General features: G+C 31.6%; 3 protein-coding genes across 4 annotated transcripts; 1 reads left to right on the top strand and 2 right to left on the bottom strand.

Moving 5' to 3' along the window:
• Positions 1-254: 254 nt before the first annotated feature.
• LOC126838345 (tyrosine-protein kinase Src64B) lies at positions 255-6,964 on the bottom strand. Its single transcript, XM_050572698.1, has 8 exons — positions 6,778-6,964; positions 6,610-6,702; positions 6,376-6,528; positions 6,097-6,307; positions 5,765-6,018; positions 5,216-5,687; positions 4,507-4,745; positions 255-926 (listed from the first exon to the last, which is right to left on the bottom strand). The coding sequence occupies exons 2-8, from the start codon at positions 6,656-6,658 to the stop codon at positions 715-717; spliced, it is 1,590 nt and encodes a 529-aa protein (XP_050428655.1). The 5' UTR covers positions 6,659-6,702; positions 6,778-6,964; the 3' UTR covers positions 255-714.
• Positions 6,965-12,034: 5,070 nt separating this feature from the next.
• On the bottom strand, positions 12,035-15,146 carry LOC126838485 (uncharacterized). 2 transcript variants are annotated; one of them, XM_050572969.1, is made up of 4 exons: positions 14,818-15,014; positions 13,311-13,443; positions 12,717-12,825; positions 12,035-12,202 (listed from the first exon to the last, which is right to left on the bottom strand). In XM_050572969.1, the coding sequence occupies exons 1-4, from the start codon at positions 14,831-14,833 to the stop codon at positions 12,137-12,139; spliced, it is 324 nt and encodes a 107-aa protein (XP_050428926.1). In that variant the 5' UTR covers positions 14,834-15,014; the 3' UTR covers positions 12,035-12,136. The 2 variants fall into 2 exon arrangements, with proteins under 2 accessions (XP_050428926.1, XP_050428927.1); XM_050572970.1 differs by lacking the exon at positions 14,818-15,014 and adding an exon at positions 15,021-15,146 and having other exon boundaries at positions 12,058-12,202.
• An 877-nt stretch (positions 15,147-16,023) lies between these two features.
• On the top strand, positions 16,024-18,135 carry LOC126838496 (uncharacterized). The gene is made up of 4 exons (XM_050572987.1): positions 16,024-16,344; positions 16,407-16,522; positions 17,390-17,481; positions 17,548-18,135. Exons 1-4 carry the CDS (start codon positions 16,252-16,254, stop codon positions 17,862-17,864), a joined length of 618 nt encoding a protein of 205 aa, XP_050428944.1. The 5' UTR covers positions 16,024-16,251; the 3' UTR covers positions 17,865-18,135.
• The last annotated feature ends 36 nt before the right edge of the window (positions 18,136-18,171 follow it).

Raw genomic sequence — 18,171 nt, 5'->3', positions numbered from 1 at the left:
TTGATTGTTATTCTTTGAAAACTTTGAAATAATGTGTATGTATAAAATACAATTTTTATTTTTATACAATTTCTTTAAACATATAATTTATATTACCTATATATAGTATTGAAGATATTAAATTGTATAGTTCATGTCTAAGATATAATTGATTATTAAAAACTATAAACTTTATTGTTTGTTAAAATATTATGACAATTTTGTATTTTTCATAAACTCAAAAAAAAAAAATCATCTTGAATACTGTATAACTACATAATTATGATTATTTATCTTACTTACTACTTTGGTTCGATATTTGTTCTTAAATGTAATTATAGTTTACTTTTTTACAATACTAACAAATTGTCATTTAGAGTGCTAATAGAAAATTTGGCATGAGCAGTTACTAATTTTAAATACATTTTTATTTTAAAAATGAACAACAAATCATAACTATTTTAAAAAAGAAAAATACAAGAAAAAATGAGATCTAGAAAAAGTATAACTAATGCGTATTAAACAGAAGCTAAACAAACAAATTTGTTAGTTTATTAAATAAATTAAAGAAACATGATTATACAAACTGAAAATAATTGAAGCACTTAGGTGTTTCATGTATAACAATATTCGAAAAGGACCAATTCCTTACTGATGTTTTAATTATAGTTAATTCATCCACCTAAATTAACTGCAGCCTATTATGGCATATATTTTTATGTGCATGATTAAGAGTTAATCGCTTACTTCCCTGTATGGTATTTCTGAGGTAATAGTGAAGTCTTCAAAATAATGATTAAGGAACTCAAATGTAGGTCGTTTATCAGGATCAGAGTCCCAACATAGCAACATCAGTCTATATATGTCATCAGGTATAAAATGTGATACTGGTTTTGGCATGCGATAACCATGTTCTATTTGTTCGATCACTTCTCGACCATGCATACCTTAGATATAATTTTGTAACATTATTTTAAATAGTTTTTAAATTAAATTATTAGCAAGACAATATTATTTATCAACAAAATATGCAATGGTATATTTGTGTAAGTCGGACTGGCACTAAAATACCTAATCTGCAAATTGGTTTAAAGGGCTTATATAACAAAACAAAGTTACTTTACTAATAATTTTTTTATTTAACCATTATACTGCTGTAGACATCTATATGCGCCAAATCATACTCCGGCCACTTTAAGAAGATACCTCATCACGCTGGTGGCAACTAGTTTCCATTCTGCAACATTGTAATAACTTCGCACCAACTACCATGCATATAGATACAACCTGCGCGACAGTGAACGAATCTTGGTCCACTGCCCGGGTATCTTTTTAAAGTGACTAGAGTATATTAATAATGAGTTTAGAAAAATTTAAGTGGACTTATTAATACCATTAATTAAATATACCAGAGATAGATTTTTACAGAACCTTTGCATAGGTTGGTTTTTTTTTTTTTATTGGGATTTTGTGCACATAAAATTTATCTCTCCCCTCAGGGGGGTACTAAGCAATTAGTACTACGGGTTTGGCATTGGTTGGTGTGGACTGGTCCTCCAGGTTGGGGGTTGTGCGTAGGGCTGACAACCCTGCCACATAAAAAATGTAAATGTTAAGAAACAACAGCATTTTAAGCCTCGGATGAAAGAGATAACGGATTTACAAATCGGAACCTGGAACGTGCGATCGTTGTTTAGTAAGATGGACAAGTCCAGGGAGCTTGAAGTCTTTATTTTACAGCGGTGGGGACAAACATGAACGAGGTGTAGGGTTTGTAGTAAAATAAAATTTACTACCACAAATTACAAATTTCAAACCTATAAATGATTGTCTATGTTACATAGAACTTAAATGTAAGTGGCACAATATGATTCTAATTAACTGTTATGCACCCACTGAAGACAAAAATGAGGAAATAAAAAATGAGTTCTATGACAGTTTAGACAAGCTATACGATTCTCTACCAGCTGATAAACCGAAAATAGTAATCGGAGATTTCAATGCAAAAATTGGAAAAGAAACGATGTATAAACCAACAATTGGATTTGAAAGCTTACATGAAGAATCTATTGATAATGGAAATAAGTTGATCTCATTTGCAGCTTCTAGGAATATGACTATAACTACCACGTTTTCCTCATAAGAATATTCATAAACAAACATGGATTTCACCATGCGGATATGTAAAAAACCAAATAGACCACATAATAGTTGATTCACGAATTAAGTCTTGTGTAAGGGATGTAAGAAGCATGAGAGGGAGTAGCGCTATGTCGGATCATTTCCTCGTAAGAGCAAAAATGACTATCAGAATATCAACAAAATGGCGAAAGAAACAGAAATACAAAGAGAAAATAAATAGAGATGCACTGAAAACACCAACAGCTAAAGCATATCAAGAAAAGTTAATGTTGAAATTACAGAATATACAAGAAAGACCAAATATAAGTGAAACATGGAAAGAAGTAGAAAAATCAGTAAAAACCATAGCTAAAGAAGTACTTGGGTACATACCAGGAAAAACAAGCAAAATGTGGTTCAATGAAGAATGTAAAAGAGCCTTACATGAAAAAGATAAAGCTCGCATGAAAGTGCTACATGAACCCAATGAAGATAACAAAAGATTGTTAGCACTTAAACAAAGAGAGGTAAAAAAGGTGATTAGATTGAATAAGAGACTGTGGGAAAAAGAACGCATACAAACTATAGAAAATAATAGAAATAGCCACTCGAAAATATTTTTTGGAAAAGCAAATGAAGTAAGATATGGTTACAAATCCAGACCAACGGTTATGAGAAAAAGTGATGGAACCCTTCTAACAGGCAACAAGAAATCGCATGCGAATTCAAAGATATGTTTGCAAAGCTTTTAAACCAGCCAAGAATTAATATTACTGTAAACGAGGTAACGACAGTGGAACAGCTACTCGAAAAACCATCCAAAAGTGAAGTAGAAACGGGATTAAATATGCTTAAGAATAGTAAAGCACCAGGTGAAGATGAAATAGCATCGGAATGTCTAAAGAAGGGTGGTCCATGCTTACTGAACCAGCTTCATAAATTAATAAACATAATCTAAGAACAAGAGGAAATACCCGAATCGTGGCGAGTATCTGTCCTATGTCCAGTTTTTAAAAAGGGAGATACCATGGAGTGTAGAAATTATAGAGGAATCTCCCTATTCAACACAACTTATAAGATTCTGTCTAATATACTTCTGATCAGAATCAATCCATATAGTAAAGAAATAATAGGAGAATATCAAGCTGGATTCATGATAGGGAGATCAACAGTTGATCAAATTCATATAGTTAAACAATTAGCTGAGAAAAGTCACGAGTTCAATAAAGATGTACACCTTATGTTCATAGATTACAAAGCAGCATACGATTCGATTAACAGAGAAAAACTATGGAATGTCATGAGCCATATGGGAATACCAGCAAAATTAGTCAGAATGATAAAAGCATGTACATATGAATCCAAAAGTAAAGTAAGTTTTGGAGGAGAGGTATCAGATGAGTTCCCAGTAACGACAGGACTCAGACAGGGAGACGCGCTATCCCCAGCTCTGTTTAATATCGCATTAGAATCAGTTATGCGAAAGGTACTAATCCAAGCTAAAGGAATAAAAATGGACAACAATCATGAACTAACCGTAGTAGCTTTCGCTGACGATATAGTCCTTATAGCCGAAATAGAAAATGAACTGAGAAATACAACTAGCATCCTACTAAGTGAAGGTAAAGAAATTGGTCTGAAGATAAATGAGTCAAAAACAAAGTATATGATACTTTCGAGACGAAATCACAATACTAATTATTTAAAAGTTGATGATTACAAATTTGAAAGGGTACAGAGCTTCAAGTACCTAGGGGCAGAGATCAATGAAAATGCTAATAGCCACGAAGAAGTTAAAAAACGACTTATGGCAGCAAATAGATGCTACTATAGTCTAATGCCACTATTCAAATCACGATTACTACCAATTAAGTCTAAAATAACGTTATACAAAGTCATAATTAAACCAATTGCTGTATATGCATGTGGTTCATGGGCCACGACAAAATCGGACGAAGGAAAGTTAGGAGTGTTTGAAAGAAAGATTTTAAGGAAAATCTTCGGTCCAAAGAGAAATAACGATGGAGAGTATGAAATGAGAAACAACGAAGAATTGGATAATCTCTATAAGGAACCTACCATTATTGGGTCCCTGAAGAGCACGAGGATAAGTTGGGCGGGGCACGTATGGAGATCAGAGGGAATGATTGGATCAATAACTAAATGGAAACCCGACACTAAGAGACCTAAAGGACGCCCTTGACAGATGGACGGATAGAGTACAAGAAGACTTAAAACTTCTGAACATAAGGAACGCAGAAGAATGTGCAAACGATAGAGAGGGTTGGAGACAATATGTTGTTGCGGCGATGGGCCTTAAAGGCCTGTAAAAGCCCAGAAGAAGAAGAAGAAAATTTATCTCTACAGTTATTGAAGGTTATTAGATATAAATTAATAGATACATACCTGGATAAGGAACTTGTCCATATGTAAACAATTCCATTAGCAATATTCCAAAAGACCATACATCTGATTTAATAGAAAATCGGCCATAGACAATAGCCTCTGGAGCTGTCCATTTTACTGGAAATCTGGTGCCTTGTCTTGGGCAATATTCATCATCTTCAATAATTCTGGCCAATCCAAAATCACAAATTTTGGCTACATTGTTTTCACCAATTAGAACATTTCTTGCAGCCAAATCCCTAGTATTTATAAAAGTGAAAATGTATTTAAACTTACATAAACAATGATCAATGAGATTATTAATTATAAGTTGTTAAATATTAAAATTAAACAAGGTGATCCATTTAACTATAAGTAGTGTATTTATGTTTTTTTTTTATGCTTTCCTTGTGTTTATAATACAAAGTCAATGAAAATAATCAGAACGCAAATTGGCGTCCATGCGCGTTGTTCAAAGAATTATAAAACAATGCTAATGACACCTTTGGCGTGATGAAAGTTCTAAAGCTCAAAGTAAAAAAAGAATAACTTAATTGTATTATGGAATACCAAAACCTTTTTTTTTGGTACAAAAACCACAAAAATACGTATGCAGTCAACGTGTTAAATATTTTTTAATACTGTAAAATAACTAACTAAAATGTTACCAAAATGGAAAATAAGTGTCTTGCATTAAATGCTTAAAATCACCGTACATATATTGTTTTACCTATGTATCAATTGCTTCACTTCCAAATATGCCATTCCACTTGCTACCTGAGAAGCAATATATATAAGATCAGCAAATTGTAAATATTTGCTTTCACTGTTCCTTAGAAAGTCTAATAAGCTTCCATTGCACATAAATTCTTGAATTATTAGAACAGGCTCGTCTTTTGAACAAACGGCATATAAAGCAACAAGTCGATCATGACGAAACTTTTTCATTATAGAAGCTTCTTGCAGAAATGCTTGAGTTGACATGGACCCTTGTTTGAGCGTTTTTACAGCTACTTCAATATTATTTCGCCATTTACCATACCAAACTTCACCAAAATTGCCATGTCCAAGTTTTCTAATCAAATGTATTTCACTACGGTCAATTTCCCATTGGTCTCGTAAATTTGGTGCCAAATCCCAAATTTGTGGTTGAGGCTTGAAACAAGGATGAGCCAACACATGACACAACCCCAATGCATTTTCTAAAAATAATAATTATATTTTTACCAACAGTTAATAAAAATAACATAATTATTAAAATGTAAATCATTTTACTAACTAGAGTAAGCAATTATCAGCTCAGGAAGGTTTGAAAACGTTTGGTTCGTAGCTATGAAGAAACCGCCATTATCCAACGATTTAATTTTGTAGTGCTTCACGTGATAACCACGACCACCTTCCCAGTCTTTAACACTCAATGAGAAACCATTTGGATTATGTTCAGAATCACGTACCAAAAATGTACCTCTTTGATTTTCCTCCGATAACAGAAGTTTTTCTGCCTCTTTGCGAGATATTTTTCCAAAAAACCAGCTGTATATTACCATCAATAACATATAAGTTTTATTTAATTAAGAGGATTATTAAGACTCCAATATTATTTGTACTCACTCTTCACTTTCAACTGATTTTTCTTCCGCAACAAAATTCCATGGTATTAGTCCCTCTTCTCCTGTTCTTAAATGCCGTACTCGCCACCAGTCGGGTTCACTATCATCCAATAATTCCATTCGATCTCCTTTAACAAAGGAAACATCAGACATTTCCCGCGATTGATAATTGTAAACAGCGACCACGATTCGACCGTGTAAGGAAGAATGCACTAAAAGATTATATATAATATTATAATGTAGACTTAGTTAATACAAGACATAAAATATCTGTTCGTACATGCAGATGTTGGAGTTCGTATAATATCAACTCCATGTCTTTTGATGCTTGCTGTTCCATGCGGTCGATTTAAATCTGCCACATACCTTACCTCACTCGAACCTTTGTTTAAGACATCAATTGTGTCTTGAATTTTATATCCATGGTGGAATACTATACACAATACGCAGGACAAATAAATCAAGATTATAAAGATAAACAACCTACTTAAAAATGTATTGTTAATTTAATTACCTAAGTGATGAGTGGGATCAGGTGAATGTCGGCTACAACAAGTACCCATTTTATACACAATACTCAGCTTTCATGTTTTTTTATTAGGGCTGACTAATTATAAAAATAATTTTTCATACAGTAAAAATAACTAGTTCATAATAAAAAGTATATCAAAAATGACCTTACTGCGAACTAGGTGTTTGTTACACGCGTTAGTAGTATAAACAGAAATGAGTAAATTTTTATTTTTAATCGTAACAGATTTAAAGATGTTTACAGTTTAACTCTAAATTTATTGTACTTGAAAAGGTATTTTTGTACCTACGAATCGTATACATTTCGCATATTTCCGCCATCATCAAGCAGACTACGGAATACGGACAAGCTTGTTGTGAGTATTGATAAAAATATGAATGACTACAGCACACTCTTGTGGTCGAAAAAATTATAATATTACAAAGTCGAAATTCAAGAACAGTTAAGAGGGCGTCGCACCACCTATTTTTAAGGAGTAAAGTATAGGCAATTTTTCTCAAAATCTTAATTTAAAGGTTAAACTGAGATGTGTATCTATTAGTTCAATAACTAGGACTCTATTTTGGTAGTTAATTAATACACCACAGCATCCTTGAAAGCAATTTAAAAATGTTTTTTCATCTCTACATGTTTAAGCAGACTAAAAATAACTCGCTTAATTTTGGTTTTAGAGTAAAAGCACCCATTATAAAATTAAAAGAAAACAATATTCTGGAGGGCAAGACGGTGCGTTTTTTTCATTATTCCAAGTATAACGCTCAATACATAGTTTAGAAATAACGACTATTTTAACATTTTTAAATGACTATAACTTTTCAAAAAAACATTTTTTTTAAAAAACGCACGTCTTGCCCTCCGGAATATTGTTTTTTTTTTCAAATTTTATAATAGGTGCTTTTACTCTAAAACCAAAATTAAGCGAGTTATTCTCAATCTGCTTAAACATGTTTTTACCACTGAAAATCACCGGTGCGACGCCCTCTTAAACAACAGCTATATGCTGTAGAATAATAGGTATAATTAATAATTACAATTGTTGCACATGTATAAAATTAAGAATTTTCCCATTTTATTTATATAATATATATTAAATTAGGTTGTGATTGTTAAATCTGCATACTCTTTCATTAGGTTATGAGTAAAATAAAAATTCATTTTCAATTTTTAAAACCACCTGAATTTGGGATTTTTTGAGTAATTAAATAAATCTCAGAGTTTAGAAACTTAAAAGTCTTAATGAATTTTGGATTGACAAGGTTAGTGGCAGATTTGGGCCACAATGAGGATCATGGGTATCTATAATGTTTTAATTTAAAAAACTAGGTACCCGCTTCAAAGTATCTACCGGCTACCACCTTATCAGAAATCGTTTCACTCCTAAACCAAAAAGATCTTAACCAAAAATCTTATTTTATCATGCCAAAGTTTCTTTTTCTGAATTATAAAGATTTTTTTTTTTAACATACTAATTACTTATTTCATTTTTTAATTATGATGAAGACATTAGTTTTGAGTGTACAATTCTATAAAAAAGTTATTAATGTTTTTTACATTTTATGTTTTAACTACAATTAAAACCGGCCTAGCAGTATGCTCTATAAAAGTTGAAAAAACCCACATATCGATCGGGTAAGTGGTTCTAACTTCTAGGCCAACCCATCACAAAGATTCTATTTTCACATTGTTATGTTAGGGGGTCATTTAAAAGTCGATTCTCGAATTTTAACCTCGACGCTCCCAAAAAGTTTTTGAATACAATACAATAAAAAAAAAAATCGAAAAATAAGTGTTTTTTGGTGCTTTTTTCTGATAACTTTCTCTTTATAATGTACTTGGGGGAAGTCGCTTGGGCCAAAAACTTTGAGTACGATGTATCATAATTTTTGGTAATATAGTGCAAAAAATAATAGACTTAACTAGGTCAATAACACGATGTTTAAAATAAAGTTTACAATGACGTAAAATTATCAAAAAACACCTATTTTTGGTAAAATTTGGTTATTGGCAGAAATTTTGACAGATGTGAGCTTGGGTTATAGTATACATGTTCAGCAGACTCTAAGCTATAAAACCATCAAAACTTCAGCTCAAACTAGCTTTAGCAAGGGAATTGGCAATTTCATTACCCCTAATCCCAGCGTGACCTGGAACCCAGTGAAAGTGGACTTCTTTTACGGAAGAATGGATTTAGTACTTTTGAGTAAAAGGGATCTAATCGAAAGGATTACAGGGGAAATATAGGTGCGGAAAGGATTAGTAGTTAGAGCTAGAAGACTCGCTTGAAAATCAGAGCAGATAAGGAAGCGGTTTTCTTGTGAAGAAATCACATTGAGGAGCGCGTCAAGAATGGCAGTACATTCTGCGGTAATGGAGGAAGAAGATGGAAATAAGTTGGTGGAGAAAGATACACTAAGACTGGGAATAATATGCGCATTCCGACTTAGAGGTCAAGACAGACCCGTCAGTAAAAATTAAGTGGAAATCAGGGAAGCTGGTGAGCATGTAGTGTGAAAAGAGATTATTTACAACAGGTGAAGGCAAAGATGCAAGATTAGAGGAAGAGAAACCAAGAAACTGTGGAAGAATGTGAATAATAGGGGGAAATTATTACGGCCTCATAAGGGCAGTCATACAAAGAAAGGCGGCTATAGGAAGAATGAATATACTGAGAAATAGGACAAAGAGAAGCACAGAGAGAAGAAAAGATAGGCAAAGATTTGGGGACATATCTCCAGGATTGATGGACTGACTTAAAAGTTTGAAATAAAAAAGGAGAGGAGATAGATTTCAAAAGAAATTTACCAGCTAAACGACGGACCTCAATTGGAGAGCTAGCACATTCCACTTCGAGGCTAGGACCTGAAGCTGATGAAAGGGCGCCAACGATTGGGCGAAGACAGGAAGATAACAGGGCATTTAGTTTTTACGATGGCATAACGAGGCTGAGCAATAGAGAAAAGAAACATAGTCTACTCTGGAGAGAATTACGGAATTAAAAATCAGGAGTAGAGAGGACGGGTGGGAGCCCCACGTTGTACCCGTAATGCAACGCAGAAAATTGGACCAGCGAGAGATGAAGCTAAAAAGGACCTTGAATGGGGTAGCCACCTTAACTTAGGGTCCAGCTTAAGGCCTAAATAGGTAACTGTGAAGGTAATAGAACTGGAGTGATCATCCATTAAGACATCAGGAATAAGAATGAGTAATCTTTTCCTCGTGAAAAGGATAAAATAACTTTTCTCTGGGGCTGGGATAAAGTGAGAGGAAAGTAGGTTACTAGAGAGAACTGATAGAGAATTGTTGAGTGAGGTAACTGTCAAGAGATCGGTTGGAGGAGAAAAGAACAATGACATCAGCATAAAACAGGAAAAAAACCATTAGAGGAAAGATCCTTACTAATGGTACTCATATAAATATTAAAAATAATGGGGCTAAGGCTACCTTGGGGGAGACCTATAAAAGAAGAATGAGAAACAGACAGGCCAGATGGAGAATAGAAATGAAGAAAGTGGCGATGAAAGAGTGAACAAAACGAAATTACAAAAAAAGGGAGGTATATTAGAAGAGATTAGACGATCGACAAGTGTGGAGATGTGGACAGAGTCAAAAGCACTTTTAATGTCTATAAACACTGCTGGACAAATTTTTTTTTTGTAAAAAGATTCATAAATTAATCCAATAAAAGAAAAAAGACACTCCATCATGCTTAGTCCTCTTCTGAATCCAGATAAGTTATTAGGTAAGAGAGCATTTTTTTCTATGAACCAATCTAATCTAATTTTCAAAATTTATTCAACAATCTTGCAAAGGGCAATAGGCCGAAATGCTAGAGGAAAAGAATTGGGTTTAGGAATAGGAATAATATGAAAGTTCCTCCAAGAGGAAGGGATTAAACCACTAGACCGTAATGAATTTAAAATGGAAAGGAGTAAGTCCAAACCAAATTTTGGTAGGTGTTTTAACATAAGAGGGGAAACGCTATCGAGACCAGAAGCAGAAGAAGAACGAGAGTGGATGGCTAAAGAGAGTTCCTTAACAGTAAAAGGCATAGTGAGGGGATGTGGAATTGGAGGAAAGCTACTAGGCGTAAGAATAGGGGGAGATAGTTCATTGAAGGAAGGAACATAGGATGGGGCATCTTTGTTGCAGAAGGCAGGAAACCAGGATTCATTTAAAGAGGAAGTAGAGCGATAAACAGTTTTTTAATTTTTTGGCCGTAGACCACAGGTCATGAAGAGAGGAGGAGGGATTAAGGGATGTGCAAAATGAATGCCAAGCACGCTTTTTTGGTAACTTAAGTTTACGGATAGTGGAAGAGCGCATGCGTTGGAATGAAATTAGGTCAACAATGGACCCTGAAGATCTGTACGTTCTAAACGCTTGAGATCGCTCTTTAACGGCTATTGAGCAGTCAGCGTTCCACCAGAGAGAAGGAGGAAATAATTTAGTGGTCCTTTTTTTAAAGGGAAGAGATTAGGGAAGATGCATTAGCAGCTCTTTGTAAAATGACAACGAAGGAGTCATACTTAGATAAGGGCGAAGACAAGAGAGGGAAGTTGGATAGAAGGACAGAAACATGAGCAGAAAATAAGCCCCAGTCGGCTTTACAATAATCAATTTTATGTGGGACAGAAGGAGGAGAAGAGCCCGATGGATGGACAGAAGGAGAGGAATAGGAAATAAGGATAGGGAAATGATCGCTACCTTATAGTTTATATGCTGTCAAGCGTCGACCAAGACAAAGACCAAGAAAGGGATGGGGAAGAAACGGATATACCAACGGCAGTGTCGGCAAAGAAAGCTCGATTGGGGAGAGTAGGGAAACCTGTGTTGATTATGCAAAGATTATGGAAGAGAATATAAGTTTACCGCGATGGTTTAAGTTAGAAGAACCCCATGCGGAATGGTGGCCATTCAAGTCACTACCTAAAATGGAATAACAGGAAAACAAGTTAAAGATTAAGTCCATAAGAAAAGGGGGTGGGTTGGCGGAAGGGGAATATATAATCTTGACATAATCTAAGCCCAAAGGGCCAACTAGTGTTGAGAAATGCTAGTTAAAATGGTAAATGAAATAGTTTTAATAAAAACAAGAACCAGCGAACAACAAGGTAAGCTAAAATAGCTGGGAGAAACTTATCGTGAACACACAATAGAGAATGAACAACCATGCACAACGACTGATAAATCGCGACTATGTGATAGGGTTAAATTCATTATTTCCATTTAACTCAACAAAAACATTAAAACTTCATCCAAAATTATTTTCTTTACATCAAGACAGGATGTTCATTCAGTGCTGAACTATGTTGGGTATCGGTTTGTATTAAAAATGAGACCACAAAAATCTGGATTTAAAAAAAGTAAAAAACTGTATTCTAGAATGAATTAAAGCAGTTTATACAAGTAGAATAGTCATTAGTAATTTTTACAAAACAAAAAAATAATAATAGTCTTAAAATTACTTTTAAATATAAATACTATCCATTTATTGACATAATAATGCATATTAGAAGTTGGCCAACATGAATGTAAATTTTTCTATTTTTTTTTCATGATAATCTTGAGTATGTTTCTAAAAATTAAAAAAAAATTGTTTAAAGTTCAGTTACATAAAATGATTCTATAGTAAAATCAATCAACTTTAAAATCCTATTAGCACGGAAGATTTATTCAACTTTGTTAAAATTATCCTTAAAAATTAAATATCACTACCAAGATAGCCCCCATTTAGACTCCAGTTAAGTTCCGCCAACAGACTCTAGGTGATGCACGCTATGGACTTCCCATGTTCTTATCGTACATAAAAATAAATACAAAATGTATAAATGGCCAAGGATTATAATGCAAAATTTGAACTCATTACTACATTGGGTATCCAATAACCTTTATATTTGCCTACTAGGAAACTACATCTCTTAGAAGATCTTGTTGTTTTAGTTATTTGACTGTTAACATGTATATTATAATAAATTACAGTTTACACCCAGGCTTGCATAAAAAACTTTTTTTTTTTATTTGCTAATCGTCACTGGGACACTTCCCCAGGTCACTGAAGAGTAATTGACTAACATTAATTCTTAACTTACATTTTTTTCATGATTGTTTCGAATATTGTCCATTTGACTTTTAGATCCTTTTTCAACATTTTCAAATGTTTGCAATATTGGTGTACAACTTATTACTTTTGAAAAATGCCTGGATTTGCACATACATGTATATTTATACAGCTAACTTAGGAAAATATGTATTTATATATACTACAGTAAATTAAAATACAATAACTTTTTGGAACAATACAGGGTGATAAATAAAACGTAAGACACATATTTTCTTTTAAAATAATTGTCTTAAGCTAATTTGATAACATATTATTGTAGTTTACCATTTAATGTTCTTTGAATCTATGTTTTAATTTATAAATAAATAAAGATACAAAATCTTTCTTTTTTATTTGTGTCAAAAAAATATTTTTAGGTATTATATACAATTTTTTTAGAAGCTTCATAAAATGGTTAACTACATTTAAGACATCCCAATATTTTATATAATTCAATAATTTTGAAAATTGTTTGTCATAATATCTAAATTGTATTGAAACTTAAAAATTTGTCAATGTATTATAATTATTGGTTAATAACTATTGTATTATGTATAGTTTTATATTAATATAAAATAATTACTTTGATGTATGATTATCTAAAAATATTGTTTGGCCATTTTTTTCTGCATTATTGATATTGTGGCATTTCTTAATAGTATCCGGAATTAGTGATTTAATATTAACAAAATTTTGCAAGGCATTTGAAGATTGATCTAAAAAAAAATATATATACATATATAATATAGTTCAAGGATGGCACACACAATTTATATTTTATCACATATACATTATTTATAAATATTTATACATTAATAATTAATACGAGTACAGGTTTGTGGGCTAAAGCATAACAGGATAAAACTAATTATGATTTTAGGGTTAAATATCTATAACTAGAAAAGTTGGTAAATTTTCTATTATCCTTCAATATAAATTCCCTGTAGGCCATATTATTGTGCTAAAATCATCATCATTGTAGTAATATACATTCTCCATAGTCAGGTTTTTAGTTAGATAATTAAAAGCAAATTTGGTCTGGCGAGACCCTTCAGTCATGTTGAGGCCCTATAAGCTTTGGAGGCCCATGCATTTAATACAATTTTAGGATTTCCTAGGGAAAAACAACTGTAAAATTGTCTTAAATAATTTTAAAGTTTTTCATACATGGTGCATTCAATTTTTTTAAAAGTGGTACTGTTGCATCAAACTATTTATAATTCTAAAAAAAACAGACCCGATTCTATAACTGGGCAAAATGGGCACTTGCCCAGGGGCGCAAGGGTTTTTGGGCGTAAAGGGGCGCAAGAGAAGATTGGTCTGGATGGGCGTGGTGTGGGGGGGAAGGCAAACCTGTTTAATTTGCCAATAGCGCCACGAGGGTTAAAAACAGGTCTGAAATAAAATGTTACTATTTTCTCCATTTTTTTATTTTTGTGGGTTAGTCCACTTTTGCACTCGCCGTCTAATTTACGATTAGGGTTGCATTCAAGGACATAAAACAGTCGAACAAAGTTTCATTAGAAAAAATTGTAGGGGGATAAAACTGTTCAGAACTATATAACAATTTTTTAACTAATCACTAATAGTCAGTTAATAAAAAAATATATATATTATGATTCAGGATATTAATATAAAATCATATATTTTTTCTAAAATATTCTAAACCATTATTGTGCAGTAAGAATTTTGAGTTATTAATAATTATAAAATAGCTAGCCTATTTACCAACTAAATTATATTAAAATTTTGATTAGAAAAAAATCTGATTTATAATATTGAGTTTACTTAAATTTATAAAGTAAAATTATTTACATTAATGTAAAGTATTTTTTACTAATATTTAACTACATATAATTCCGTACACCAGATTTTTTTTTAGAAAGACAAGTAGCTTTTGTGTTGTATTGGATTCAAGTATTTATCTTTTAGAGTATAGTTAGTGGAGTTTAGGGGTATTTTATACAACTTTAATAAGGATAAAAGACGTAAAATTTGTATATTTATAGTGGATCATGCAAATAATATATTTTGGATACCGCACTTTCAATTTTAGGGATGAAGAGTGCAAAATATTGAATTATAATTACCCTTTGGAATTAACATAAATATACATAGCGTTTGAATTGTAGGAGGAACGTAGGAAGTCAGAGCTCGAATTAGGTTAGGTAGGAGCGTGGTAACTAATGATTATTATGGAAATGGAGTTAGAGGTAATTAAAATAAAAATAAGTAAATGTGCTTTGACTCTCCTGCGCCAACCTCGTGCGAACACTGTTACCATCATACATACCCATTTCAAAATGTTTTTTAAATACTATTTGTAAACTAAATAAATTTAATTTAAATAAATACAAATTTAATTTTGAAATTTAACAGCTACTTAAATGTAATTTAAAACTGAATATTCTCAATTCTGATAAAACGTTATCAAGGTTTGTGAACGAGCCGTGGTTATAGATAACATCATTGTGTTTTAACTTTTAAAGTTAACACAATACTCAGTTTGAATTACAGTATTATTAATTATTATTAATATGGTCTGGTAAAGTAGAATGACGTTTAAATATGTGGTGATTGGGAAAATTTTAATAAGAAGGCTCCGAGGCCTCAGGTCCATAATGGTTAACATCAATGTAAACATTAGACTGTAGAGCCAGGATCATAACTAAATATTCAATCAAATTCTGGCTTTACAATTTTTGATCTCATCTATTCGGGATCAATAGGTCTATGGTTCTTTGATTTATTTAATTTAATTTATTAACGATCATTCGTACAAAAGAGTGTACACAAAACAAAATAAAATAATAATTATAAGAATGTTATAATTTGTGATACTATCAAATCCTGAATATATAACAAAAACTAATAATAGGTAAAGTATTACAAACTATAAAATGATTAATTGTTATAGATTATATAATAAACTGTATAACAGCATGTTAAGGATGTAAACCTTGATTTCAAATAAGCAGCAAAACATTCAATGTGATCAAAAGAATAAAATAGCTAGTTATTTGTAGACAATCGACTTCGCCTTCTATTTTAAATAACTGAAACTATAAATAATGTTGTAGAATGTTATGTACTATGTAGTAGTAGTATTAGATTATTATAGATTTTTTATTAGTAACAAGGATTCGATTATTACAATTATTTAGCTAGTTTAAACTATGGTTTAACAATTCCCCGCCAAATTGTTATCAATGACGTAGGTTGTGGTTAAGATGTTAAAACTTGATAATAATAATAATGACTATGTTTGAAACCACGATTTAAGGATGGTGATTATTTATCTTAAATCGTGCTTGAAACATTAGAATTTGGAATAAGAATTCGTTTGCTTGAAATCTCAAATTCTCAATGTTCAATACTGATTAGTGAATACTGATTACAGACTACAGTTTTGTTCGTAAAAAATTAGTGTAATTTCTAGTTTACCAAACATTAGAATCTATGTTGTTTTATTAATTTATAGTATTGATCATTAATTTCATATTTATAATAAAGTAAAAATAATTATGTCAAACGTAGATTCAAAAACGAAAAATCGGATAGCCAGTTATAAGCGCGTCAAAAACCGAGGAAACAATTTTAGAGATATTTTAAGAGAAGTTAGACATTTTTAGTTACAATTTTTTATTTCTGTTTTTGTAAAGTTAATGTTTTTTTCCAGAGATATCGTAATTTAATGAAAAACAAACGTGAAACACTTTTAGAACGTGTACGCAATGTGTCATATGATATGAGAGAGAATGAGGTCACTTCATTTATCGATAAGACATGCATTAAGTATGAACATTAAATTAAATTTGATATTTCATGTACTTTATAACTTTATAATTCAGTGGAACTTAAGTTTACATATCAATAATCAAAAGGGGACAATTATTGATTCTTCAACTGAAATACATGTGTAAGGTTGAGCAAATAATAATATATTCTCAATAGTGGACTCTGACATTAGGTCCCAACGCTAATATTTACTTTATTAACTTCTTGATTACAGACATTTTGACGCTCCTTGTAAATACTAGAACCAATTAGCTGCCAAACAAAAAAAACTTCTGCTGTTTGTTTATTTAAGCAGTTTTCTGCTATTTTTCTAATAGAGCGTGATAATATCTATTGATCACAGTGCTTCTGTAAAGTTAAGCGTTTCAGGAAACCAAGAATTCATAACTTTTACTTCAGGCGAGTCTACTCTATAGTGGCAGTTTCCGGGTAGAATTAGGTTGAATTCACACCTCTTGTTCTGTCAGCTGCCTATACCATACTTGGAAGGGGGGGTTCTTAATACATAGATAGGGTATGCTATACCCATACAAAACATTATAGTTTGCCTCCCCTGTCCATTTTTCTAGGCTAGAACGCCCCTAAGAAGACGTTATTTTATAAGTATGTATGTGATATTAGATATACAATTCTATATTTTTTTTATAATAATAATTTTCCTATAACTATAAAATTTCCAAATTGCATTACGAAAATCCTAATAAGTTCATAAAAGTCTGTAATAAAAGAGATCTTTTTATTAATCAATTCATAACTTAAGCTTATGAAGCTTATTAATTAATTCCTGATATCTTAGTATTTCCTATATTTTTTAGTAACCTATTTAGCTTAATTATTCTAAAACATTACCCTTTTTTGTTCTAGAATGGATATTGAAGAAGATGATGGATTTCATTCCTTAGATGAAGAAGATCAAATAATTGATGAAATTAAACAAGAGCTTTTAGATGAAGAGAGTAAGTAAAAAAAATATCTAGGTATTATACATTAACTAGTATTAAAAAATAATTTTTATATTTCAGTGAAATGGATCTCGGCACAATATTCTGAGTATAATGTATATTTACAACATTTGCAAAATGATTCAATCGAGTGTCCTGTTTGCCAAACTGGAAGTCTCATAAAATCTGATACAAACAATATTACTTGTGATGTTTGTCATATTACTATTTATACTAGTCTCGAAACAGACGCATTAAAAAATAATTTGGAAACTTCAGCTATTGAACATTCTCGTAATTGTCAAAGACCGGTTTATTGCTCAGTTTTTCCAGCACCGGATGTTAATTCAATGTTTATGATGTGTAATGAATGTCAGTTCCTCTATCAAATATCATAAGTCAACTAAAAAAATATTTGATTTAAATGTAAAAATATAATGTTTATACAAATGTTAAATGATGTAAAAAATAATATAATGCAAATTACACTGTAAAATCTAATGTAATTTGCTCAAGTTAAGATTATAAAAGTACTCAAATTTGAATATTTTTGGTGATTTATTAATTGCTAAATTGTATTAGATGTGTTTATATATTTATGTATATTTCAATTGTAATTTGTCTAACAACTAATAATATAGTATTAAACTTATGTGACTCACTGAAAAATTGAAGCCAATTGACTACTTAATTGAATGGGTTATT

The sequence above is a fragment of the Adelges cooleyi genome, unplaced genomic scaffold (assembly GCF_023614345.1).
Source record: "Adelges cooleyi isolate 19-005CV unplaced genomic scaffold, UGA_ACOO_1.1 ACOO_flye_CR_arks_rails_tigmint_CR_PRNA_30, whole genome shotgun sequence".
Taxonomy (NCBI): Eukaryota; Metazoa; Arthropoda; class Insecta; order Hemiptera; family Adelgidae; genus Adelges; species Adelges cooleyi.
This window is presented reverse-complemented; position numbering and strand designations above follow the sequence as displayed.